This window comes from Lepidochelys kempii, chromosome 7 (assembly GCF_965140285.1).
Source record: "Lepidochelys kempii isolate rLepKem1 chromosome 7, rLepKem1.hap1, whole genome shotgun sequence".
Lineage (NCBI taxonomy): Eukaryota > Metazoa > Chordata > Testudines > Cheloniidae > Lepidochelys > Lepidochelys kempii.
This window is the reverse complement of record NC_136386.1, coordinates 32,252,782-32,277,053: the sequence shown is the minus strand read 5'-3', so window position 1 is coordinate 32,277,053 and position 24,272 is coordinate 32,252,782. Positions and strand designations below refer to the sequence as shown.

Below are 24,272 nucleotides of genomic sequence, written 5' to 3'. Positions count from 1 at the left end.
TGCTGCCTCAGCAGGCTGTCCAGGATCCTCTGAGCTGACTGGTAATCCAGAGACACCCCTGGCTCCTTCTCCCCAAGGCCCTGGCTCCAGGCCTCATCCCCATCAGAGCTGTCGGTGCTGCTGAGCTCCGGCACTGGCACTAATTCCAGCTGCCCACCGAGCAGCAGGCCCTGCGGGGATGGAGGGCGCAGGGCATCAGTGGGCGGGAGGGTGGGCCCGGAGGGAGCCACCAGCGCCTCCTGCCTCAGGTAGAGGAAGTGCGGCATGGGGAGAGTGTGGATCTGGGCCCCTTCCTCCGCACTGCACTCACTCTCTGTTGAGTTGACATGCTCCAGCAGCTCCCCAGGCCGCTGCTGCTTCCACGGCATGAAGGCCATGGTTCTCCCGTGGCTTTCCAGCTGCCCCAGGGGTGGGAGGCTGTGGTAGTTGGGCGCTGGAGTCCTGTCTCCGTTGGGCGTGGCTGTGTCCGACTCGGAGCTGCAGCCCGGCTTGTTGGCCTCTGTGGCCGAGTCAGACTGGCTGGGGGTGGTGGTGGTGGTGTGGGCGTCGGAGGCACTGTCCATGAAGGCGGGAGGGGGCGCCACATCAGAGATGTGCAGGGAGTAGAGGCTGTCGGCGGAATTGGCCTTCTCCATGTGACGGTGCTTCCCCGCTGATTCTGACAGCAGCGCCGAGATCTGCGGGGACAGGGGAGGGGATGTCACACCAGCCTAGCGCGGCCGTGCCCAGCGCAATGAGACAGAGGGGCCAGTGGTGGTTTAAAGCCCGATATCTCCTTAACTGCGAGTGCTGTATCTGAATGCTTTGTACCCTCAGCTTTTCAGTGGTGTCAGCCATTTATTTCGAGCTCTACGGTTGCTGAGCCCTTGGATTTTTCAATTCCGTCAGTCTGATTACCCTCTGGAACTCTGGTGTGAGTTTAGCAGCCTCAAAAACTGCTAAAGCTTGCAGCCGTCGCTGTTTAAGGTGCAGTATCTCCTCAAGTCTTCAAGCTAATAGCACAAGACTTGCCCTGATGGAAAGCTGGGATTTTGTGTAACCCTGAGGATTGTCAAGCTATTGGCTCCCCCAGCCACATCATTCTGATTACCTTTGAGCTTGTTTCCCTGAGGCCACAGAAGTTTGAAAGGGTCGCAAAGTGCTAGGGCTGGTGGCAGACTGAGTTTCCGTATCTCTGACATCGTGGGGGTTAGACCTGGTCTCTCTGTGCCATTAGAAAGCTGAGTCCCAGCTTTCCAGAGATACACGGCACTAATTCCTCACTTCTTGGGCTTTAAAAATACATGGCTGTCACTGGCTCCGGAATCTAGCGACATTTCCTTGGTACTGGATTTTTGACTCCACAGCTGGAAGCATTTCCCACTCCTTCCCAGCACCACCTCTGCCTGCCCCCTCCCCATAGCGCACATTTCACCCCCTCCACCAGGAACACTCCCCGTGCTCCCCCAGTCTGTGCTCTCCAGGCCGCCCACCACCCCTGAGCTCACATTGAGTCTCTCCAGCGTGCAGATGGTGTTCTGGGCACTAATAAGCCTCTCGAGCAGCTCAGTAATGCGCTGATTCAGGGTTTGTCTCTCAGCTGCCATACTCTGAGCCTGCGGGGAGAGGGGGACAGCAAAGGGCTCAGGACCACAGGCGCCAACTCCGTGGGTGCTCCGGGGCTGGAGCTAATTAGTGGGTGCTCTGCACCCACCGGAAGCCAAGCTCCCCGCCTGACCTCACCTCCTTTTCCGCCTCGTCCCCACTCCTCCGCCTACCTCCCAGTGCTTGCCGCCACCAGACAGCTGTTTGGTGGGGTAGCAAGCTCCGGGAGGGAGGGGGGAGGAGTGGGAACATGGCGTGCTCAGGGGAGGAGGCAGGGCTGGGGCGGGGATTTGGGGAATGAGTCGGAATAGGGGCAGAGTTGGGGGAGGGACTTTGGGGAAGGGGTTGGAATGGGGGCAGGGCAGAGGCAGGAGGGGCCAGGGGCAGAGGGAGGTTGAGCACCCACCGGCACGAGTAGAAGTCGGCGCCTATGCTTAGGACAGCAAGACGAGAGGGCCAGGGGAAGAATGGCCTAGTGCTTGAGGGAGGCTGGAAGTTGGGATGCCTGGGCCCCCAGTGCTGAGATGCAGCCACCTCTGGGGTCGGGCATGGGGGTGGTTTAACATCTGCACAACAATGTTGGACAGCATTTGAAGATAGGACATGTAGGATGATCCCGTGTCTGATTGAAACTGCCAGGCAGGGAGCAATTTTTAAGGCCATGAAATGGTTTGGGATTTGGCTGGGATACCTGGGTTAATACCCAAAACCTGTGCAAATTGTCAGGGCAGCTGTATACCCCAATGGGGGGTGGAGAAGGGGAGAGAGACTTGGCCTCATGTCTCATCAGAACTATGGGAGAGATTGTGGGGTGGAAAAATTGGACCCCAAGTCCCTCGGGAGTGTAGCTACACATTGGGAGTGTAGCTACATTGCACTTAATGTATGGATTAGAGGCTCAGATACCGTGGTGATGGGCCCAGTATAAGAACCTGCATTGAATGAGGTAGTGGGTTGTTCCCTGTCTGGGCAGCTGAGTGTCCAGGGTACATGGATCTGACCATGGGGTTGCTCCCTTTCAATGGTGGGGGGGTTTGTAAGCCCAAATCTGGGGCTACTCCCCGCCAGCAATGAAGCTGCCCTTACAATGAGGTGAAGTTTCTCCTCCAGCAGCTGGTTGGTGCGTTGGGTGTTGGAATAGTCCTCCTGCAGCCTGGGGGGAAACAGACAAGAGATTGAGACTGTCTTGAAAACCTCCCTACAGATGCAGGGATCTTTCACCTGGTGCTGAGATGGGGCGTGAGGGCTGTTCATACAGGGATCCCTCATCCAGTGCTAAGATGCAGCCGCCTCTGGGGGGGAGGGCATGGGAGCTGTTTATATAATGATCTCTTGCCCAGCACTGAGATGCAGCCTGCTTTGGGTGGCACTGTGCTGGGGTCTTTGGGTCAGTGCTGATTGTGAGGGGAAAGCACCCCCTACTGAGTCCACTCTCCACCCTCTGCAGGACTGTGGATTTTCTTTGGAGGTTTCCCATCCAAGTACTAATGAGACATAATTCTGCTTAGCTTGCGAGATCAATCTCGGGACCCGATTTTGCTGAGTGCCCGACAGAGGAGCACACAGACTAAGAACCCATGTGACTCAGTGTGTGATTGGTGGAGGCAGTGGGATACATTCCCAATCTCTACCGTCTCTCAATATAGACATAATTATTGTTAATGGGGGCTGGTCTCTTACAGGCTTCTGTGTTGCTGGCAGTGCAGCGGAGGCCAAGGGGAGCCATGCCACATGAGTGGGACTGTGCCCAGAAGGGCCTAGGGGGACAAGAAACTTGAACCTCAGGGAGAAGAGAGGGAGGGCCTCAGAGCTGTGCAATGGCAGGAGGTGCTACTGGAAAGCCAGCTCCACCAATCAGAGCTCTTTGTCTCTTTGTACTTGCAGCGGGGAGTCCCACAGGTTAGTTGTGCATGTGGGGGAGTGCCCTGTCTCCAAGGAAGTAGGGTTGTGAGAATAGACTTAGATGCCTCCAAGAGGGCTGGGGCTATAACAGACTCAACTGCCAAGCGAGTGAACCGGAGAGCAGGCTCCGCCCCCATGGGGAGAAGGGCTATACTAGACTCTGCTTCCTGGTGGGTGTGGCTATGACAGCAGACTCAACCCACAAGGGGGTAGGGCTGTAATAGACTCCACCTCCTGGGGGAGCAGCTGTGAGGAGGCCCCAACCCGCCCCCAAAGGCCAGGCTTCTGGATCCCTCACCTGCTGAACTTCTCCTTCAGCAACTCCAGCTCTTCCCAGGTCTGCTGCAGATCCTGTTGCCCAGCAGGGCCAGACTTGGCCCCTGCACCTGCTCCTTCCGCCTGCTCCACGCCATGGTCTCTGGGCAACCTGGGGTCACAGAGAGCACTGGCAGTGGGGAATCTGAGCCCAAGAGGTCTTGTCATGCCAGAGCCCTGGACCCGGTTGGAGTGACTGGAGCTAGGGCCAGAATCCATTTGGGCCAGAGCTGCTGGCCTGGCTCCCCTGTTGGATCTTTGAGCTGCATGCCCCCCTCTGCCCATAGACCAGGGGCCTAGCTGCCTACAGCCCTCCATCGGCGCTCCCCCTGCAGAGCCACTCCGAGGCTGCTGGGGGCTCTTAGAGCACACCCCATCCCCACGTATTCAAGTGCAGTCCCCTTCACACCTCTGGGGGCCAGAATCTCTGGGGCATTTAGGCCTCTTTGTACACTGTAGGGTGGAGACTGCCCCCTGGGATCCCCCTCCCCACACCCCTCCACCCCCACCCCCCGGTAGCTGGGGAGGAGCTGGCATAAGGGCCCTGCACTGGTCCTGTTTCCAGCAGAGGGGTTGTAGTCTGAGTGCTCTGTGCTCTTGACTGTTCTCTGCCCCCTGCAGGCCGTGGGAGGCGGATCAGGGAGGCGGCTGGAGCGTGTTGTGCTCTGGCCGTTCTCTGCCGCTGTTCACACTGTGCATCCGATGAAGTGAGCTGTAGCTCACGAAAGCTCATGCTCTAATAAATTGGTTAGTCTCTAAGGTGCCACAAGTACTCCTTTTCTTTTTGCGAATACAGACTAACACGGCTGTTACTCTGAGACCTGTGCTCTAGCTGTAAGTCAGACGTTGAGCAACACTGAAATTGTCCTGACACTAAGGTATGGGTATAAAGGAGGCTTCAAGCTGCCTTCAGTCTTTCCAGGATAGGGACGGGGATATGTAAGAACTGGGCATAGAATCAGAAGTGTAGGGCTGGAAGGGACCTCAAGAGAGATCTAGTCCAGTGCCCTGCACTGAGGCAGGGCCAAGTAAACCCAGAGCATCCCTGACAGATGTTTGTCCAACCCGTTCTCAAAACTCTCCAATCATGGCGATTCGTCCATCTCCCTAGGTAACCTGTTCCCATGTTAACTGTTCTCAGGGTTAGAATGTTTGTCCTAACCTCTAATGTAAATCTCCCTTGCTGGGAGTGGCGCTGGTTCCTTTGTGTGCTGCAGAACAACTAATCTCTGGCTTCACTGTACTAGCCATTGACACACTGAAGGCTCTTATCAGGTCCGCCCTCAGCCTTCTCTTCCCTAGACTGAATGTGCCCAACGGGTCAGGCTTTCTAAACCTCGGTTCGTTTTCGTTGCTCTCCTCCGGACTCTCTCGAGTTTGTCCAACTCTTTCCTACAGTGCGGGGCCCAGACTGGACACAACACCCCAGCTGAGGCCTCGCCCTTGCTGAGCAGAGCGGGACAGTGACCTCCTGTCTCTTACACGCAGCTTAAATGGAACATGCATCATGACTGGAGGCGCCAAGGTATGTGGTATGTGTTCAATACTCACTTAGCTGGCTCCGTATCGGCTGCCTGTGGCTGCAGCTCCTGGATAGACAGACGGAGACAGACTTCAGCAACAACCTGAGTCTTTGTAAAACACCGCCAACGCCCAGCACAAGATCTCAGAGTGGGTGAGCCTACATAACCCCCTTGAACACAGAGGGAAACTGAGGCACACAGCAGGGAAGGGACTTATCCCCAAGGTCGTACAGAGAGTTTGGAATAGAACCCAGGTGTCCTGACTCCCAGTCCCCGCTCTAACCCACTAGACCCCACTCCCATGCCAGAGCTGGAGATAGACCCCCTGCTCCCAGGGAGGAGATGACAGGCTGCAGAGTGAATTGTATCTGGCCCTTTGTCTGGACAACCGTGCTGATGGACCTGGTTCTGGGAGGGTTGGGGCTGCAGTTGGCTGGGTGATTGAAGGGGAGGGTCGGGAGGAGATGGGTGGCACAGGATCTGGGTGTTCCTGGGGTAGGAGGTGGGATTGGGGCTGCCGGTGAGTGCAGGGAATGTGGGGATGGGATGGGGTTTTGGGAGGTTGGGGCTGCAGGATGACCCTGGGGGGGCTTGGGGGGAATCTGTTTGGGGCCGCAGAGTGTAGGTAATTCTGGTGGGGGGCGGAGGGGATAACTTGTTGGTGCTGCAGGGTCCAGGTGACTTGAAGGATGTCGGGGGGGGGTAGGAAACTGTTGGGGCTGCAGGGCCCGGGGGTTGGGGGAGGGGATCCGTTGGGGCTGCAGGGCCCGGGTGACTTGGGGGGATGGGGGAAGGTCAGGAAGGGATGTGGGTGGGGCTGTAGTGCTGGAGGGACTAGTGCCACCTACCTTGCAGTGGGCCCCGCCTTGTTGTGTTGTCCCTTCAGGCTGCTCCTTGCCCCAGGGCTCTTTCGGGGGGCTGGCCCGCTCCTTCTCCACCTTCCTGGGGGCAGGAGGCTGCTCGTGACCCGCGGTCTCCTCCCCATGGCCCGGCCTGCCTTCCCCGGGCCTCCTCTGCTCCTCGCCGCCCTGCCTGGTCTGTGGGTCCATGCCCAGCTCCAGGCTGCTGACATTGTCCATGTGCCTGGAGGGAGCTGGGTTGGTGTGATCCCCCCGGGGGCCCTTCCTCCTGCCGTAGGGGCCCCTCTCCTGCTGGCACTGGCTCTCCCGGCTCTCAGCCAGGGACCCCTGGGAGCTGCCTTTGCTGCCGGAGCTCTTGGACTCAGAGCTGTCGGTGCCGGAGCCCTTGCCGGCACTGGCAGCCTCTGGTGGCTTCCAGCCCATGGAGCTGAGGCTGGAGGGGCTCATGACTTGTCTGGTGATCTCGTTGAGGAACTCAGAGAACCTCAGCTTCTCCTCTACTAGTTTCATCTGGTCCATGCTGTGGTGCTTCTTGGTGATCCCCAGCTCCGGCAGCAGCTCCAGCTCCTCCTCAGCCCTGGGGGGCGGTGGGACCTGGGTCTCCCTCTCGCCTGCACGCACAGGGAAGGTCTCGATGGACTTGGCCTTGCGGAGCCCGTCGCCCTTGGCAACAGCCCCGTTCTTGAGGATGCCTTTGCTGGGTGCCGGGGCTCCTGCCCGTTTGTGCAGCCGTGGGGCCAAGATCTCAGTCTGCTCATTGAAGACCAAGCTCCTCTCCAGGCTGCTGGCTTTGTAGAGCCGGCTCTCCCCGCTGCCCTGGGCAGGAGGTGGGGACTGGGCCTCCTGGAGACCCAGCTGCCGAGACAGCCGGTCCACGCTCTGGCTGTGCCCCTTTTTCAGCCGGGGAAAGGAGACGGGCTCCTCAGTCTTGTAGCTGGCAGTCCCCTCCTCTCCCCGGCGCAAGGCCCTGGCTTCTTTTGAGATGTTCACACACGACTGGGAATGTTGGGACTGGGACATGGGGCCGCCCAAGAAGGCCTCCTCCTCCAGGCTGGCTTCAGAGGACCAGGAGGCTGCGGTGGTGGAAGATGCAGCCGAGGAGGAGGAGGAGAAGCGGTCGATCTGCCCCTCCATCCACTGCTGGCGGCACCGGCTCATCTCCCGCTCTGAGCCCTTCCCGTCCTTGTGGCGCTGAAGCGGGGTGAAGAACTTCTCCATCACTTGCAGCTTCCCAGCATGCACCTGGCCACCACCAGCCTCGTCCCAGTGCGCTGTGGAGAAGGGCCCTGCCTGCCCCTGGGCTTTCTTGTAGGATTTCCTGCGGATGGCTGAAGCGCTCATCCTCAGAGCAGGACGCACCATCCAAGAGCTGCTCACAGCACCGGCAATTCCTGCCTGGTTCTGACGCCGCCCCCTCACCATGGTTATTTAACCAGACCGGCCGGCTTAGTAGAGCAGAAGCAGCAAGTGTCAATACGATGGGCGCTGGGGCGTGTGGTGGAGGCGAGGGAGGGAGGAAGGATGGGTTGCTGGCCACGTCCACCTACCCACATGTCCTCCCGCACCCACAGATAGCCTTGCATCAGCACAGCCACTCTGGGTGTGGGCGGGGACACGGGCTGGCATCTCAGATAGGAGTGAACCGGGAAAGCTGCTCTGAATTCCTGTTTCCTTCAAATGCCAGTGGTTAGGGCACCAGGCTGCTAGTCCGGACACATGGGTTCTATTCCCAGGTCTGCCACTGAGTCCCCGTGTGACCTCGGGCGGGTTCCTTACCTTTTCTGTGCCTCAGTTTCCTCTCCCACCCCTTGTCTTTTGGGCAGGGAGTCTTGTGCAGCACCTGGCACAAATAGAAGCCCTCATCTCAGTCAGGGATCTGTGCAGCGCCTGGCACAACAGGGGGCTGATCTTGGCCATAATGTGCCATTGTAACCCAAAATGTACCCTGTGACTCTGCCAAAATGGAACTGTTGTCTGGTGGGTTAGAGCAGTGGGGGCTAGGATCCTGGACTCCTGGGTTCTACCTGCAGTGCTGGGAGAGGAGTGGGGGAAGGGGGACTGGATTCAAAGGTGGCATGGTGTGAGGTTCACTGTCTCTCAGGCATGGTATATGAAGCGTATTTAGCTGCTGTCTCTCAAACCAACCTCTCCCTTCTTGTAACCAGTTCTTTGCTAGGTCCCAGGCCTCTGGTGAGGCCCTTTCCTGCTCTGGTGTCCTGGGTCTGGTCGGTGCTGGGAAGAGCCCTCTGTCTCAGCTGCATACAGCTCTCCCACTGGGGACTTGGTCAGAGCTCGCTGCCAGCATCAGGGCCTCGGGTACGTGAATGTTGCTCTTGCGTGCCATAGGTCCCGGAGTTAATGCAAGCGCCACAGAACTGGGACTGACCCGAGCTGGCTTACAAGGCTCGTGTTTCTTGAGGCAGTGTGGTATGATGGGTAAGGCACTGGCCTGGGAGTCGGGTCAAGCTGGGTTCTATTCCCAGCTTTACCACTAGCGTGCTGCATGACCTTGGGCAAGTCCCTTCCCCTCCCTGTGCCTCAGCTTTGTCTCCTTCCTTTCATCATAGGAATGGCCATACTGGGTCAGACCAATGGTCCATCCAGCACAGTGTCCTGTCTCTGACAGTGGCCAGGTGCTTCAGAGGGAATGAACAGAACAGGGCCATTTTGAGTGATCCATCCCTGTCATCCAGTTCCAGCTTCTGGCAGTCACAGGTTTGGGGACCCCCGGAGCATGGAGTTGTGTCCCTGACCATCTTGGCTAATAGCCATTGAGGGACCTGTCCTCCATGAGTTTATCTCGTTCTTTTTTTAACCCTGTTATAGTTTTGGCCTTCACAACATCCCCTGGCAATGAGTCCATAGGCTGACTCTCCGTTGTGTGAAGAAGTGCTGCCTTGTGTTTGTTTAAAACCTGCCGCCTATTGATTTCATCAGGTGACTCCTAGTTCTGGAACACTTTGCTATTTGCTTTCTCCACACCTTTCATGATTTTATAGACCTCTGTCATATCTCCCTTAGTCATCTCTTTTCCAGGCAGAACTGTCCCAGTCTTTTTAATCTCCCCTCATACAGAAGCTGGTCCATCCCCCTCATCATTTTTGTTGCCCTTCTCTGTACCTTTTCCAATTCTAATATCTCTTTTTTGAGATGGGGCAACAAGAACTGCACGCAGTATTCAAGGGGTGGGCCCGAACCATGGATTTATGTTGTGGCATTACGGTATTTACTGTCTTATTATCTATCCCTTTCCTGATGGTTCCTAACGTTCTGTTCACTTTTTTGACCTCTGCAGCACATTGAACAGATGTTTTCAGAGAACTATCCACGAGGACTCCAAGATCTCTTTCTTGAGTGGTAACAGCTAATTTAGCCCCCATCATTTTGTATGTAGAGTTGGGATTATGCTTTCCAATGTACATTACTTTGCACTTATCAACATTGAATTTCATTTGCCATTTTGTCACCCAGTCAACCAGTTTCCTGAGATCCCTTTGTAACTCTTCACAGTCAGCTTTGGACTTAACGATCTTCAGTAATTGTGGATCATTTGCAAATGTTGCCACCTACTTCTTCACCCCCTTTTCTAGATCATTTATGAATATGCTGAACAGCAAAAGTCCCAGTACAGATCCCTGGGGAACAATGCTATTTACCTCTCTCTAATAAACTGACCATTTATTCCTACCCTTTGTTTCCTGTCTTTTTAACCAGTTACTGATCCAGGAGAGGACCTTCCCTCTTATCCCATGACTGTTTACTTTGCTTAAGAGCCTTTGGTGAGGGACCTGATCAAAGGCTTTCTGAGAGCCCAAGTACACTATATTGACTGAATAACCCTTGTCCACAGGCTTGTTGACCCCCTCAAAGAATTCTAATAGATCGGTGAGGCATGATTTCCCTTTACAAAAGCTGTGCTGACTCTTCCCCAGCAAACTGTGTTTATCAGTGTGTCTGAAAAGTCTGTGTTTTACTATAGTTTCAACCAATTTGCCTGGTAATGAAGTCAGGCTCGCTGGCCAGTAAATACCAGGATCACCTCTGGAGCCTTTTTAAAAAATTGGCATTACATGAGCTACACTCCAGTCACCTGGTACAGAGGCTGATTTCAGCGATAGGTTACATACCACAGTTAATAGTGCTGCAATGTTCACAACTGAGTTCCTTCAGAACACTTGGCTGATACCATCTGATCCTGGTGACTTAATTGCTGTTTATCAGTTTGTTCCAAAGCCTCCTCTACTGACACCTCAATCTAGGAGAGTTCCTCAGATTTGTCACCTGAAAGAAAGGGCGTGGGTGTGGGGATGCCCCCCACGTGCTTTGCAGTGAAGACCAATGCAACAAATTCACTTAGCTTCTCTGCAACAGCCTTGTCTTCCTCGAGTGCTCCTTTAGCACTTAGATCCTCCGGTGGCCCCGCTCATTGTTTTTTCCTGTTAGTTTTTGTGTCTTTAGCTAGTTGTGTTTCAAACTCTCTCTTGGCTTGCTCTTGTTATACTTTTACACTTGACTTGACAGAGTTTTTTGTTCCTTTCTATTTTCCTCACCAGGATTCGACTTCCAATTCTTAAAGGATGCCTTTTTGTCTCTAACTGCCTCTTGCTTTGCTATTTAGCCATGTGGCATTTTCTTGGTTCTCTTACGCTTGTTTTGATCTGGGGTACAGTATTTCACAGTCACTGTCACCATCCTGGTCAGGTGGTCGGTGGTATATTCCTACTACTGTACTCTTCTTCTTCAAGGGTGGAATTTCTATCCCTAGAAAATCTATGGTACCGTTCGATGCATTTAGATTTTTCACTTTATTTGACTCTGTGCTTTCTTTCTCATATAGGGCTTTGGTGTCTATTTAAACTGTGACATCTTTGGGGCAGGGACTGTCTCTGACTGTGTGTCTGTGCAGTGCCTGGCATGGTGGGGGGATATCTTGTTTGCAGGGGGTATCTGTGTGGCGCCCAGCACAATAGAGTTTTACCAGATTTGCCCATTACTTTGGGGTACGCTCATTTATCAGGGTTACTCTTCTGGGAGGGGAGGTTCTGTAATTCTATCAATGTACTGCTTGTGGCATAGGCGCCGACTCTGTGGGTGCTCCCCATCCCAGCTCACCTCTGCTGCGCCTCCTCCCCTGAGTGCACCACATCCCACTTCTCCCCCTAGCTCCCAGCGCTTACCGCTGCAAAAGCACTGGGAGGGAGGGGGAGGAGGGGGAATGCAGCGCGCTCTGGGAGGAGGCGGGGCTGGGGCGGGGATTTGGGGAAGGGGTTGGGATGGGGCGGGGCAGGGTGGAGTCGGGGTGGGGCCAGGGGTGAGCACCCATGTGCGCCTGGAAAAGTTGGCGCCTATGTGTGTCGCTTGTGTTCTCATACGGAGCACTACTTCTGTAAGTTCCCCCCCAGTGGAGCTATCCTGCAGGACCTAGGTTCCCCAGGACTGGGTTCTCCCAGCCCCAGAATCAAACGAACACACACACATTAACAGTGTGCGTCTGAGACGACCGGGTTAATCGGCACTCCCAGGCTGACCCCTTATATGTCCCTGGACTCAGCAGACTGGGTCGAGCAGCACTTCCTAGCCACCCTCATATGCCCCAAGTTCAGCACAACCCTATCCCCACTTTCACGTTACGATTGTTCTGGTAGTAACCCACTTGATGAGCAAACACCACAGGACTTTTGGGCACTGCGGGGATCTTTTAGCTTAGGTACTAGGAGGGTTGCTGCAGAATGAATGAGAAAGCCAAAAAACACCCATGAGGGGGAGAGAGAGAGAAGCAACCATGAAATAACCATGAAAGTTATTTTTAATAACCATAGGGAAGCCAAACAAACAAAACAGTGACAATAGTAAATCTAACTTAAATTTGATTATAAAAGTCAGGGTTAGAAAACTGTAACTGATCTCAGTTCAGGGTCAGAAGGCTGTACCAAGAGAGAGAGCTGGGTTCTCACCACTCTGTGAAGCTTGATCGGGGGTCCCAGGTGGTGGTGGTAGCTGAGGGTCCGGAGTGCTGGAGACAGGCAGAGCCCCCAGCACGATCAGTCAGGAGAAGATGAAGTCCCAAGGGAACTGATGCAGATTTTGGATCTGGGCATCAGAACACTTACTTGAGCATGGGTAAGGGTTTTTGTAGGGAAAGAACAATAGTCCAAGGGAGAACACTAGGTTTGTTTGTGGGTAAAGTGATGGCTCAAGGGAGTACACCAAAGTTGTTTTGTTCAGGCTAGACCATGGAAGGTGCTCATTCCTTCTAGGGAGCTCACAATGCAATTAGGCAGCTTCACTCTTTTGGATACCAATAAAGGATTTATTACTAGAATTGGTCTGATAACTACTGAGCTGGGTGTGTGCAGGTGTGGGTTCATTCACATATGGAGTAGAGATCCCCATCATGCAGTGCTTCCCTGCTTTTCTGGTCCCAGAGTTCAGTGCGGTTCTTGCCTTGGAATTTATGTTCTCCATTCTGTATGCTAATGGAGAAGCCTCCCTGTCCCATCTCAATGCAAATGAGGCTAGGGGAGTTTCCTTAATCCTGTCACCCTTGTCCGGAGGGGTTTAGGTGTGTCTTCCACTGCCTTTTCATTGTTTTTTGTAAGTCTTTCTTCTGATCGGTTTTGGTTCAAGCAGAGGCTGGGGGTCCGGGGGGAGGTCTTTCGTTAGTCAGACAGGATGGGTACTGCACCCTGGTTCCCCAAGAACACACAGCTGATAGGTAACAAGAGCCCCGATCTCAGCTGTGGACTCTAGACACCACTGGAACACGAATAAGAAATGATGATGATAATTTGTGCTGTCATTAGTGATCTCTTTAAACTCCCCATGTTTAAGGCTGCATTGCGATAAGCACTCAGACGGCAGGAGATGCCAGAGTTCATGTTGCTGGTGCATGTGGCAGGTTCATAGATAAATATCCACTAGGGGGAGACACAGACACACATTGCTACTCATCTTAGACCTTTGCTCAGGGCTAATTTTAAAGCCTGACATGAGCCCGACTAGAGGACCAGAGCCTGATCCTGAGCACTTTGGGTAGTTCTCATACCCAGGCTGACCCAAAGCCAACACTAGCTGGTCCCGTTGGGTTTGGGTCGTGTGCGAGGGTCTAGCCGCCAGCCTGGACTCCGTTTGCTTTACTTTGTTTCCTCTGCAGAGTCGCCAGGGCTAACTAACCCCCAGCCCTGATCCCGCATCCCGGCCCAGTGCTGGCCACCCGAAGGGCTGCTGGTTCCCTCCTCCTCCCAGGTCGCTGCTCCCGACCCTGTTCCAGTGCTGCCCCTCACTCTTGGGGCTCGGCCTGGTGGGGGCTCCCCATGCCCACGATCCGACTCTGCCAGTCTCCTGCTCCTGGGGTTGGCGTGGGGGCAGCTGTGTGCCCACGCCTGCCTCCCATTGCGCTGACGCTGCTGGGCATACACACTTTGCGATGCACACAGCGCAGCATGGTGGCAGCAGCTGGCAGGAGTGGGGCATGCAGCCACCACCACGCCAACCCTCATGGGCAAGAGGGGATCCGAGGCTACCGAGCCCGTGAGGGTCGGGTTGTTTTTATACCTGCCCTGAGGCTGACACCGGCAGTCAGGTCCCATTGGGTTGCAAAGCTCTGACACGCACATCCTTAATGCTGGCCTGCTGTTACAATCCTGTGTGTCTTAATTACCCACTCACCCACTATTCCGCAAGTAATAGGAGGAGGCGGCAGTGCTGCCTAGTGGATAGCGCACTGGAGCGAGGATTCAGGACAGCTGGTTCTGATCCCAGTTCTGCCACTGTCTTGCTGGGTGAGCTTGAGGAAGCCACTTCCCTGCTCAGTGCCTCAGTTTCCCCATCAGTAAAATGAGGGTAGTGAGGCTGACTTCCTGGGGTAAAGGGCTTTGAGAGCTACAGACTGCAAGTGCTGTGTAAGAGTCAGGTATTGGTGTGCAGATGGGGCAAACTCAAGGGTACTGGGCAGTCCATTTTAAAGCAAAAACATTCACAGAATGGGGCCTTGGCAGGCACTGGCGTTTCTGCTGTTGCTCTGTTGTCAGACTGAATCTGGAGCGGAGTGTCGTGTGTGAGCTGCTGCGAGTCTGGGCAGTGCCAGGTGTAAGGGGGGCCCCAACCTTGGGTCTGGTACCCTGGATAATGATTGTGACGTCACTAAACCCGAGGCGTCAGCCCCTGCTGCTTCCCTGGTGGCGCCCCTAGAAGCACAGGGTTCTATCCCAGGGTGCAAAGCGCTGCTGCTGGGCTGGATGCATTCTGGGGGCTGGGGGGTAGCAGAGCTGTGGGATTTGGGGGTGTGGGGATGTCAAGCTCCCAGGTTCTCTGGTTCCCCATCGTGGTACTGGCTGAGCACCTCACACATCTCTTATATGTGTATCTGCCCAGTCCCCCCAGTGCCATTATCCCCATATTAGGGGTGGGGAAATGGGGGCCCAGAGAGGCCAAGTGACCTGCCCAACGTCACCCAGGTAGTCTGTGACAGGGCAGGGAATTAACCCCAGGCCCAAACAGGTGCCCTAGCCCCTGAGCCATCCTTCCCTCCCATGACCCCTCCTGCAGCAGGGATGCTGTGACACTATGTAACCACACACCTTTAACTCCTAGGCAAACCCGGAGTCCTCTTCTCCTGGACGCCACAGATGCTCTTGGAAAGTCCTGTGGATCATGTGATCAGGTAATTAACTATGATGGGCCTCATCCTCAGTTATGCCACCCTGAAGTTCGACTGCTCTGGGGTGTAGATGGGCTCCTGGGGATTCCCCCCCTCAAAGGGGGAGGGGCCTTCCCAAGGGGTGTAGAACTGGTGTAAGGGGAGTGCACTGCGCCCTGGCTACTCTATCCCACTGCGGGCCATGGGAAGGCTGCTCCAGTTCATGCTGAGGAGGGCAAAGATTAAGGCCCTGTCTACACTCAAACCAAGTCCATCCCCTCCCAGTTAAGCTGACCTCACCCCCTGGCATAGACATGGGCGTAGCTACTGCTTCTCTGGGAGGCAGATTAACTGAGAGACCCTCCTGTCGCTGCAGCAAATGACATGCTACAATGGCCGAGCCGTAGCGCTTTGGTGTAGACAAGTGTAGGCAAGACCCTAAAGCCACCTTCTCCCTGTCCCAGCTGCAGGGACAGTGCAACTGAGAAATCGGTTTTAAAGAGTGGGGAGACAGTGACTGGGCCTCAGGACACCTGGGTTCTGTTCCCACCTCTACCACTGACCTGCTGTGTGATGACTAGAGCAAGTCATTTTATCACTTGCTGCCTCAGTTTCCCCTCCCACCCTGTGTCTGTTTAGGCTGTGAGCTCTTCAGGTCAGGGACTGTGGGTCTGTCCAGCATGATAGGGGCCCCGAGCTCCGTTCAGCTCCTAGGAGCTACCAGAATACAAATAATAAATGTGCTCTCAGGACAGAGTTATGTTATCTGAGGCCATTCCCTAGCTTTTAACTCTGCAGCCTTCATGCAAGGGGCGGTCTGGTATTGCCTTGGCTGGTTGGTCGTTTCAAAGAAAAAAGTTTTCCCAGATCCTGGAATTATTTGGCTCAACAGCCCTGAACTAGCGTGTGCAGTGTGACAGACGGGCACTGAGGGTGGCACTGCCCACTCCATGAGGTGGGGGGAACCTCCTGCATTGGTGTAGGCTGCACACTATGCAAGGGACGTCTCCCATGTGCCAAGATGCAGCCACATCTGGGCTGGGGCATAGGGGCTGTTTGAACAATCACAGCAATGGTGCACAAGAGTCCAGGGCAGGAAGGCAGCTGGCATGGTGTGACGTGAGGGGCTGTCTCTGCTTTGTGCTGTGCAGAGGTTAATACGCTGATCAGTCTGGCCTGCCCTAGGGCCCTGGTGAAAATAACATCATGAGGGAGACAGTCATAGTTTGGAGAGCAGCCCTGGTGTGGGGGTGGGACTGAGTCAGACCCACTGAGGTGAGTGACAACCCCTCCCCCACACACCTTGTTTCTCCTGTTAGCCAGATCCTTCTCCAGGCCTGCTGCGCCTCCTGCATTAGTTACAGCCCCCCAGCTCAGTGATCCATGCTCCTCGCTAGCTGGGGCTGTTTATAACAGGGATCCCTTGCTCTGGTAGCCGCTCTGGGGTGGGTTTATTGAGCTAGAGGGATGAGTTTACAGCCCCAAACAAAGCATCTCATGAGTCTGATCAGGGATGAATGTTGGAATAAATAAGGACTCTGTGCACACATACCCCTGTGATCCCCAGTCCCTTGCACTCACACTCCCCGCAACCCACTTGGTCTCTCTCCCACCTGTAGATGAACTAGGCCCAAGGACTCGGCTGCCATTTCCACCAGGAGGGGACCAGCCTGGATTCCTCCCCAAAACTTTTCGGGCACAAGCTAAACATGGATTCCGCCTCCGTTGCCAGAGTGCAGCGTTCAGTGCCCCGCCCAATCGATATCATGTGATCCCGCTGCCCCCAGCAAAGATACAGCAAGGTTAGAGTCAGCCTCCATTGGCTTCCTGGGCAGGGATCGATGGGGCATGGATTTAATCAGCTCTTAAACAAGCAGTTGGGGAATACAGCTGCGGGGGGGGGGGGGGGCAGTGACAGTGAGTTGGTAGCAGCAGCAGCCTCCCCCCAAACTCCTCACCACTGATAGCCCCCCCCATTCCCCTCTGCACTGCAAGGACTTTAATGCCATCAGTCCATCTCCCCCCAACCCCCCGGAAGTTTTTGTTGGGTGATGTGATCGTGCTGCTTTGCACCCATGGGGAGGTGGGCTGTGGCTTCTGGCCCTGTGGGGATCTAGGGGCTGGGCAAGGGAAATCTCAGCTGGGGGTGTGGGAGTGCCGGCGTTGCAACTCATGTTGTGCCGTAGCCTCACCCGTATGCTGAAGCGTCAGTGATGCCTGCTTCACCCCTGTCACTCTGATGCGGAGTCCGGCCTCCCCTCCTGTGCTGGGGGCAAGTGGGCTCGACAGGCCTCGTGCTGCTACCCATGGCAGGGATCCAGTCCCCCAGCTTTCCATAGCACCAGGGCCTCGTGCTGCCCGGGGCTTTCCATGGGGCAGTGTTCAGGGTGGGTGCACACGTGTGGCTGTACTGAGCCCAGGGGTGAAAAAGCAGCATGGCAGGGAGGCTGGGCAGGAATAGCTGCGGGGCTGTGAGGCTCCCTGCGCGGCTGGAGACAGGCAAAGGGGGGTGGGAATCAGCCGGGCTCCCCGCAGCCACCCCCCCCCCCCCGTGATCAGGTGGGGAGCTGGACGCTGAGATTTCAGGGGTGGAGAGAGCTGGTGGCGGCGCATACAGGATCGGGCCCCTCTCTGCACCCCAGGCGCTCCCTGTGCAAGGTGCCCCGTGTAACAGCAGCCCCGGGGCCGGGCCGGGCCGGGCGATGCTCCCGTGGCGTGGCGTGGCGTAGAGCAGCCCCAGCCCCAGCCCCAGCCCCCTCTCTGCTGCCACCTGGTGGCTTCCCGTAAGCAGCCGAACCAACCGCCTCGGCGGCGGGAGGAAAATACTGGCACAAGCGTTGCCGGGCACGACTACGTCTTCCGCGCATGTGCCGTAAAACAGGGCGTGGCTAGTCGCCTGTTGGTCCTGGGTGTCGCCAATGGGGAGGCAGGAGCTGGGATCAAACCCGGACGTGGCCTCCGGGCGCGTGGGCAGCCTCCGGAAGAAAGGAGGCGAGTGAGCCGCGGGCGGGTCTGGGCCCGCCTCGGCTCGCGGGTGGGGCGGAGGCTGGCGCCGCGGCCGATGTCGCTGATTCGCCCCCCAGGGCCCCGCCCCGGAGGAGGCTGCAGCGCGCGGCAGCAGCTGCGGGGCCCCGCCTGCTGGGCGGCCTGGCGCTGGGCAAGGGGGTGCGCGGCAGCAGCGTTCCGGGGAGACCCGCTTTCTGGGAGTGGGGCGTCGCCAGGGCTCACAAAGAGCTGAAATAAAAAAGCTGCCCTGCCTTTCCCAATAAGCCCAAGCCCTGGCAGAGGGAGGGAGGGAGGGAGGGGTGTTTATACAAATGCCATAATTTTTGCACTATTAATTGCCTTAATGGGGTACAGTGGGCCCCTACCGGTACTGCAAGGAGTGCCAGGGGAGGGGGAGAGAGGCAGGACTTGCATCCCGCCTCTGACAGCAGCAGGTTACAATACACAGGTTACATTAATTACTTGAGATATGCAAGATGCACAGAGTTCCACATAGTACAGTGAGTCTCATTGAGAATTATGTTTTCCAATGAGCAGGTAGCCCTTGCCCCCTTCTATCCAACTCCAGGGAGGCCACTCCACCATTAATCTCCAGCTGCCTTACTGAGTCCCTGACTGTACTCAAGTATTAATAGGTGAAAAACAAAACAAAAAAAAACAATTGAAATTTATTAAATATTTTTGGGTGTTTTTTCTACATTTTCAATATTGATTTCAATTACAACACTAATATAAAGTGCACAGTGCTCACTTTATATTATTATTCTTGATTACAAATATTTGCACTGTAAAAATGATAAAAGAAATGTGTGAGGTGAACTGAAAAATACTAAGGACTGAAGTGCAATCTCTTTATGGTGAAAGTGTAACTTACAAATGCAGATTTTTTTTCAAGTTACATAACTGCACTCAAAAACAAAACACTGTAAAACTGTAGAACCTACAAGTCCATTCAGTCCTACTTCTTGTTCAGCCAATCGCTGAAACAAGTTTGTTTACATTGATGGGAGATACTGCTGCCTGCTTCTTGTTTACAATGTCACCTGAACTTGAGAACAGGCGTTCGCATGGCACTTTTTGTAGCTGGTGTTGCAAGGTCTTTACATGCCAGATATGCTAAACGTGTGTATGCCCCTTCATGCTGCAGCCACCATGCCAGAGTACATGCTTCCATGCTGATGATGCTCGTTAAAAAAAAAGTGTCAATTAAATTTGTGACTGTAGTCCTTGGCGGGGGCAGAATTGTATGTCTCCTGCTCTGTTTTACCCATTACTCGCATTCTGCCATGTATTTCATGTTATAGCAGTCTCGGATGATGACCCAGCACATGTTCATTTTAAGAACACTTTCACAGCAGATTTGACAAAATGTAAAGAAGGTACCAATGTGAAATTTCTAAAAATAGCTACAGCACTAGACCCAAGGTTTAAGAAACTGAAGTGCCATCCAAAATCTGAGAGGGACGAGGTGTGGAGCATGCTTTCAGAAGTCTTAAAAGAGCATCACTCTGATGTGGAAACTACAGAACTCAAACCACCAAAAAAGAAAATCAACCTTCTGCTGGTGGCATCTGACTCAGATGATGAAAATGAACATGCATCAGTCCGCTCTGCTTTGGATCGTTATCAAGCAGAACCCATCATCAGCATAGATGCATGTCCTCTGGAATGGTGGTTCAAGCATGAAGGGACAGATAAATCTTTAGCGCATCTGGCACATAACTGTCTTGCGACACTGGCTACAACAGTGCCATGCAATCGCGTGTTCTCACTTTCAGGTGACATTGTAAACAAGAAGCAGGCAGCATTATCTCCTGCAAACTGTAACCAACCTTGTTTGTCTGAGTGACTGGCTGACCAAGAAGTAGCACTGAGTGGACTTGTAGGCTCCAAAATTTCACATTGTGTAGGGGGGGGAATTGAAAAATATTTTTTTTTGTTTTTTACAATGCAAATATTTGTAATAAAAATAAATATAAAGTGAACACTGTACACTTTGTATTCTGTGTTGTAATTGAAATTAATATATTTGAAAATGTAGTAAACATCCAAAAATAAATTTTATTCTATTGTTAACAGTGCGATTAATTGCACTATTACTAGTGATTAATTGCTTGCCAGCCCTAAAATTTATTAAAGATGTTTAGATGTTTTTCTACATTTTCGTAACCAGCAGCATTATCGTCTTTGCTTAGCTGAAGGACTGAGTGGACTTGTAGACTCTAAAGTTTTACACTGTTTTATTTTTGAATGCAGTTATTTTTGTACATAATTCTACTTTAGTAATTCCAATACACTTTGAATTGTGTTGTAACTGAAATCAATATATTTGAAAATGTAGAAAACAGCCAGAAATAGTGAAATACAGGGTATTCTATTATTGTTTAATAGAGCGATTAATTTTTTTAATTGCTTGACAGCCCTAGTAAGCAAGACATACCAGAATCTATAGAGCAGACTTCTAAAGAGAGACAGACAGACAGAACCACTTTATTAATTTTTAGAGTGAAAAAACAACACGTCAGCTCTATGTACAAAAGAATAATGCAGGTTACTGGGAGAGGCTTCATTCCACAAGAAGATCAAACTGCTCTGCTTCTTCAAACTCTGCATTCATCTGAGCAGCCCATTCATCCAGTTCAGATTTCTAGAGCAGAGGAAGTAAAAAACAACAGAAAAACTGTAATTATAACAAGCACAAGCTGATTGATACAGAGTAGCTAACAGAATGCAGGGGTCCCTGCCCCAAAGATCTCCCCATCCCTCAACTAGAGCACTTGAGTGATACCAGAATTCCCAATCTCATTCCCTTGAGGTCTCCCATCCAAGCTGGCAGTACTCACATCTATCTGGGGGATCCTCCTTTTCTTCCGTTTCTCTTTGGGAAAGGAGATGCCAGGAATGTTTGTGTCCCATTCCTTAGTGGAGCCCAAGGCACTGGGCTCCACTGGAGTCTCCTGGGCAGGGGAAACCTTACCCACTGGAGACACATCTGCCAGTGCATCAGGCACTAGGAACTTCTCAAAGCCAAAGAGCGAGCACTTCTTCTGCAGGCCATGGGCGAATGTGGGTGTTGACATGTCCAAGCTGGGTGAGGCATCCAGACGGCTGTAGGATCGGCGCACTTTCTTAGACATCAGAACATCCCTCTCATCCTGGGGAGGAGAGTCACATACATTGATGCTAACTGTAGACAGGGCAGCCTTCTCCACCAGGCCTGAGGCATTGGCAGGGAGAGATGATGTTAAGACTGGGTTAGCATCAGTGCTTCCACATCCTTTGGCCTCGCTGCTTTCCACTGGGAAGTTCTCCTTTCCTGCCTTCTGGGAGATCTGCAAGGAAAGGAGATGGAGTTTATCCCTTCTTCTCCCTCACCAATACAGCTAATCTGTGGATCTCCCAGCCACCCCCACTCCTCACTGGCGGGGCCAATGGACATTTCAGTCTCAGGGCTGTCTAAAGGAAGTAGCTCAGCCCATATTTACTTTAAGTTAAAGCAGGTCTGTAAAAGTTCAAAGTCTGCCAAGTCTGAGGCTAGTGCCCTAAGTCACTGGTACCATCCTTCCCCTGATATCCAATATACTAGCAGAACCCAAAGGAGAACATAGACACTTACCCTGGGGCTGCGCCGTGGAGTCAAAGCAGTACCAGTCATCTTGGAGGAACAAATGAATTACAATTAGTGTGTAGCCAAAGGGCTGTGGGAGGACAAGGGGAAGGACATACAGAGCATGGACACTCTCATGGTGTGTTTAGAAATACCAGACTCAATGCTACTTGTTAGGACACTCATAAAAATCAGACCATTTCCCAAACATCTAATGTCTCAGTTCAGAACTTGACACTCTTATCCCTCAGAAGGGGGTGTCTGGGATGAGAGATGTGCTCAGCAACACATAGGGAATGTAGCTCGACAGGCTGTCAGGTACATAATTATGCCATATCACCACAGTGGGGCTTTTCATTTTACTCCACACCAACTTAAGGAATCAAGGATTAATCACTGAAACAAACATTTCAAGGTTACAATAGAGGTTACAATAACTTACGCATGTGGTTTGTTCTGCTTCAGTTAAAGCAACAGCAGGCTGGAAGGCAAAAGGGAAATTAATGCAACTTACATCAGCCAAACAAGTCACCTCAGCCACAAAAATGCCTTACAGTGGGATACAAACTAAACTGACTGAGCTCTTTATCAAAAAGATGGAGGAGTTACTTACCTGGTATAGTAAACTGAATTCTTTGAGATGTCTCCCTAGGGGTGCTCCATGCTTGCACCCCAGAGACCCTTGTGCCCAGATATGAGGGTATATAAGGAGGGGTATACCTGACACCACTCCAGTTCCTTCTCAACCACGAAAGTCCCAAGAAAGAGACTCTGAGGCCAAGGGGAAGGAGAGCAGGTAGTGGATCACCCACAGGGAGATACATCTCGAAGTGAGGCCCCAGTGCGAGGAAGTGGATTCAGTACTGCTCAAAGGACAGCACCACCAAAGGCTGTATCAGTCCTGGAATAGGGCACAAGAGTGTAATGCTGGTAAAATGTGTGCGGCAAAGACCAGGTGGTGGCCTTGCAGATGCCTGAGATGGGTCAATTTTTGAGAATGGCTACAGAGGTAGATTGAGCCCTGGTGGTACAAGCAATAACTTTTGGAGTGTAGGATGAACCCCTGAAAACTCATAGAATGATAGAACACAACCTGCAAATCGCATGGACAGTTTTTGGGTGGAGATTGGATGTCCCTCCATTTGTTCTGCAACAGAGATGAAGAGTCCAGGGGAAACCTGAAAAGGGCCTAGTCCTGTCGAGGTAAAAGGCAAGAAGTAAAGTGAGGTCTCATGGCAGAGTTAGTTCCTTGATAGGTGGGAAGATGTTGAATAGGCCTTTGATAAATCTTACAGTGGTGGGGTGGGGCAAAGACTGAGAACCCTTCTCTGGGAAGGTGAGAAGCTGTGAGGGCAGCTAGGTAAACTTTGATGGAGCTCAGCAGTAAGTCTGTGGTTTTTAAATTCAGCAGGTAATCGAGATTGTGAGCTAAAGAGCATTTTGGTTCTAAAGAGCATTTGGGCTGCAGAAAAGCACTCACACCTGTATGCAATGTGATAGGCACCAGTACCATAGTTTTATGGCTTTGGTGCACAAGGACTGGGATCTTGCTCCTCCATGCTGATTGATGTAATACACTGCTGCGCTGTTGTCCTTGATGTATAGTAGGAAGTGATGGCAAGTGTAACTGACTGTTCTGAGCTCCAGTATGTTGATATGGAGGGTGGTCCTTTTGCCCTGAACTGTGAGGTTTTGGGAGCGTACGCCCCAACATGTGACAGAGTCATCTGTGGTGATGATCGTTGAAGAATGCTGAAGAAACAGAACTCCCGTGCACACTTTTTGTGGGTCCTTCCATGAGTTCAGAGAATCAAGACCCTTCCGAGGTACGGACGCCCACTTGGATAGGTTGTGTCTGTAGGGGGTGTCGATGGTTCTCAACCATGCTTGAAGACACTGAAAATGGGAGTTGTGAACATACAGGCTTCCCCATGGTCCAGAAGTTTAGGAAATCCTCGTAGTGGTTAGTGGACTCTGTTGGATTATTGAAACAAGGTTGGAGACAGGGGTGAATCTGTCCCTGGACAAGTATGCTCTGGTGGAAGGAGTCCAAAGTGGTCCAGATTAAGTCTATATGTTGTGTGGGTGTTAGGGTAAATGTCTCCATGTTGAGGTGGAGACCCAGCAAGTGAAACAGAGACGGTCTTCCTGGTTGCACTCTGTGCTTTGAGAAGGGAGAGGCCTTTCAGGAGCCAGTCAGCTAGGCAGGAAAAGATGATGATGCCAATATGGCAAAGATAGGCTGCCGTGGCTGACAGAACTTTGATAAAGACCCTTGGGGGGCAGCGGGGGATGGTGGAGAGGCCAAAGAGTAGGATGCAATGCTGGCAGTGGTCCTTGCCTACCACAAAACATAGGATTTGTTTGTGCAAGGGATGAATGCCACCATGAAAATAAGGTACAGGGAAACAAACCAAACTCATCTCCCAGATTCAGAAAGGGAATTGTTGCTCGGGTCATCATACTGAACTGTTGGGAGCAGATGAAGATGTTTAAAGTCCTGAGGTCTAGAATTGGTCTCCTCCACCCACCTACCCACCCACCCCCATTTTTCTTCAGGACGAGGAAGTACTGAGACTAGAGCCCTTTCCCAATGAAGGCCAGTGGGACAGGTTAGATCATCCCCAAAACTAGGAGGGACTGTACCTCTTGCCTTACGAGGTCTTTGTGGAGGGAGGTAAAGGGGTCCCTGAAGAGGGACAGGGAGTGGGAAAGAGCTCAACTGGATGGAATAGATTATGGAAATTACTTCTAGGATCCATCTGTCCAAGATGATGAGCTCCCAGGAAGGTAGGAAATGGAGGGGAATAGATGCAACATAGGATCTGGAGTGGGAA

General features: G+C 53.0%; 1 protein-coding gene and 2 long non-coding RNA genes across 6 annotated transcripts in view; 1 reads left to right on the top strand and 2 right to left on the bottom strand.

Annotated features, from left to right (window-relative positions):
- Positions 1 to 24,272, top strand: part of LOC144930718 (uncharacterized) — a 50,210-nt gene that overhangs the window by 16,645 nt on the left and 9,293 nt on the right. For 2 of the 3 annotated variants that reach the window (XR_013636036.1, XR_013636037.1), the window contains exons 4-6: positions 5,200 to 5,326; positions 8,350 to 8,500; positions 14,777 to 14,846. This is a non-coding gene — a long non-coding RNA (uncharacterized LOC144930718). Of the gene's footprint in view, positions 1 to 5,199; positions 5,327 to 8,349; positions 8,501 to 14,776; positions 14,847 to 16,441; positions 16,625 to 24,272 lie in introns of all 3 variants that reach the window. The other variant, XR_013636038.1, reaches the window with a different exon arrangement.
- LOC140914342 (uncharacterized) lies at positions 12,008 to 17,519 on the bottom strand. Its single transcript, XR_012159829.1, has 3 exons — positions 17,015 to 17,519; positions 14,764 to 14,827; positions 12,008 to 12,940 (listed from the first exon to the last, which is right to left on the bottom strand). It is a non-coding gene; the product is annotated as an uncharacterized LOC140914342 (long non-coding RNA).
- The window catches only part of CDCA5 (cell division cycle associated 5), a 33,350-nt gene continuing 29,261 nt past the window's right edge, over positions 20,184 to 24,272 (bottom strand). For both annotated transcript variants that reach the window (XM_073351896.2, XM_073351897.1), the window contains exons 4-7: positions 21,878 to 21,916; positions 21,445 to 21,483; positions 20,672 to 21,160; positions 20,184 to 20,475 (exon numbers count right to left, since the gene is read on the bottom strand). In XM_073351896.2, the coding sequence (XP_073207997.2) occupies positions 20,395 to 20,475; positions 20,672 to 21,160; positions 21,445 to 21,483; positions 21,878 to 21,916 (648 nt within the window). In that variant the 3' untranslated portion in view covers positions 20,184 to 20,394. The remainder of the gene's footprint in view (positions 20,476 to 20,671; positions 21,161 to 21,444; positions 21,484 to 21,877; positions 21,917 to 24,272) is intronic.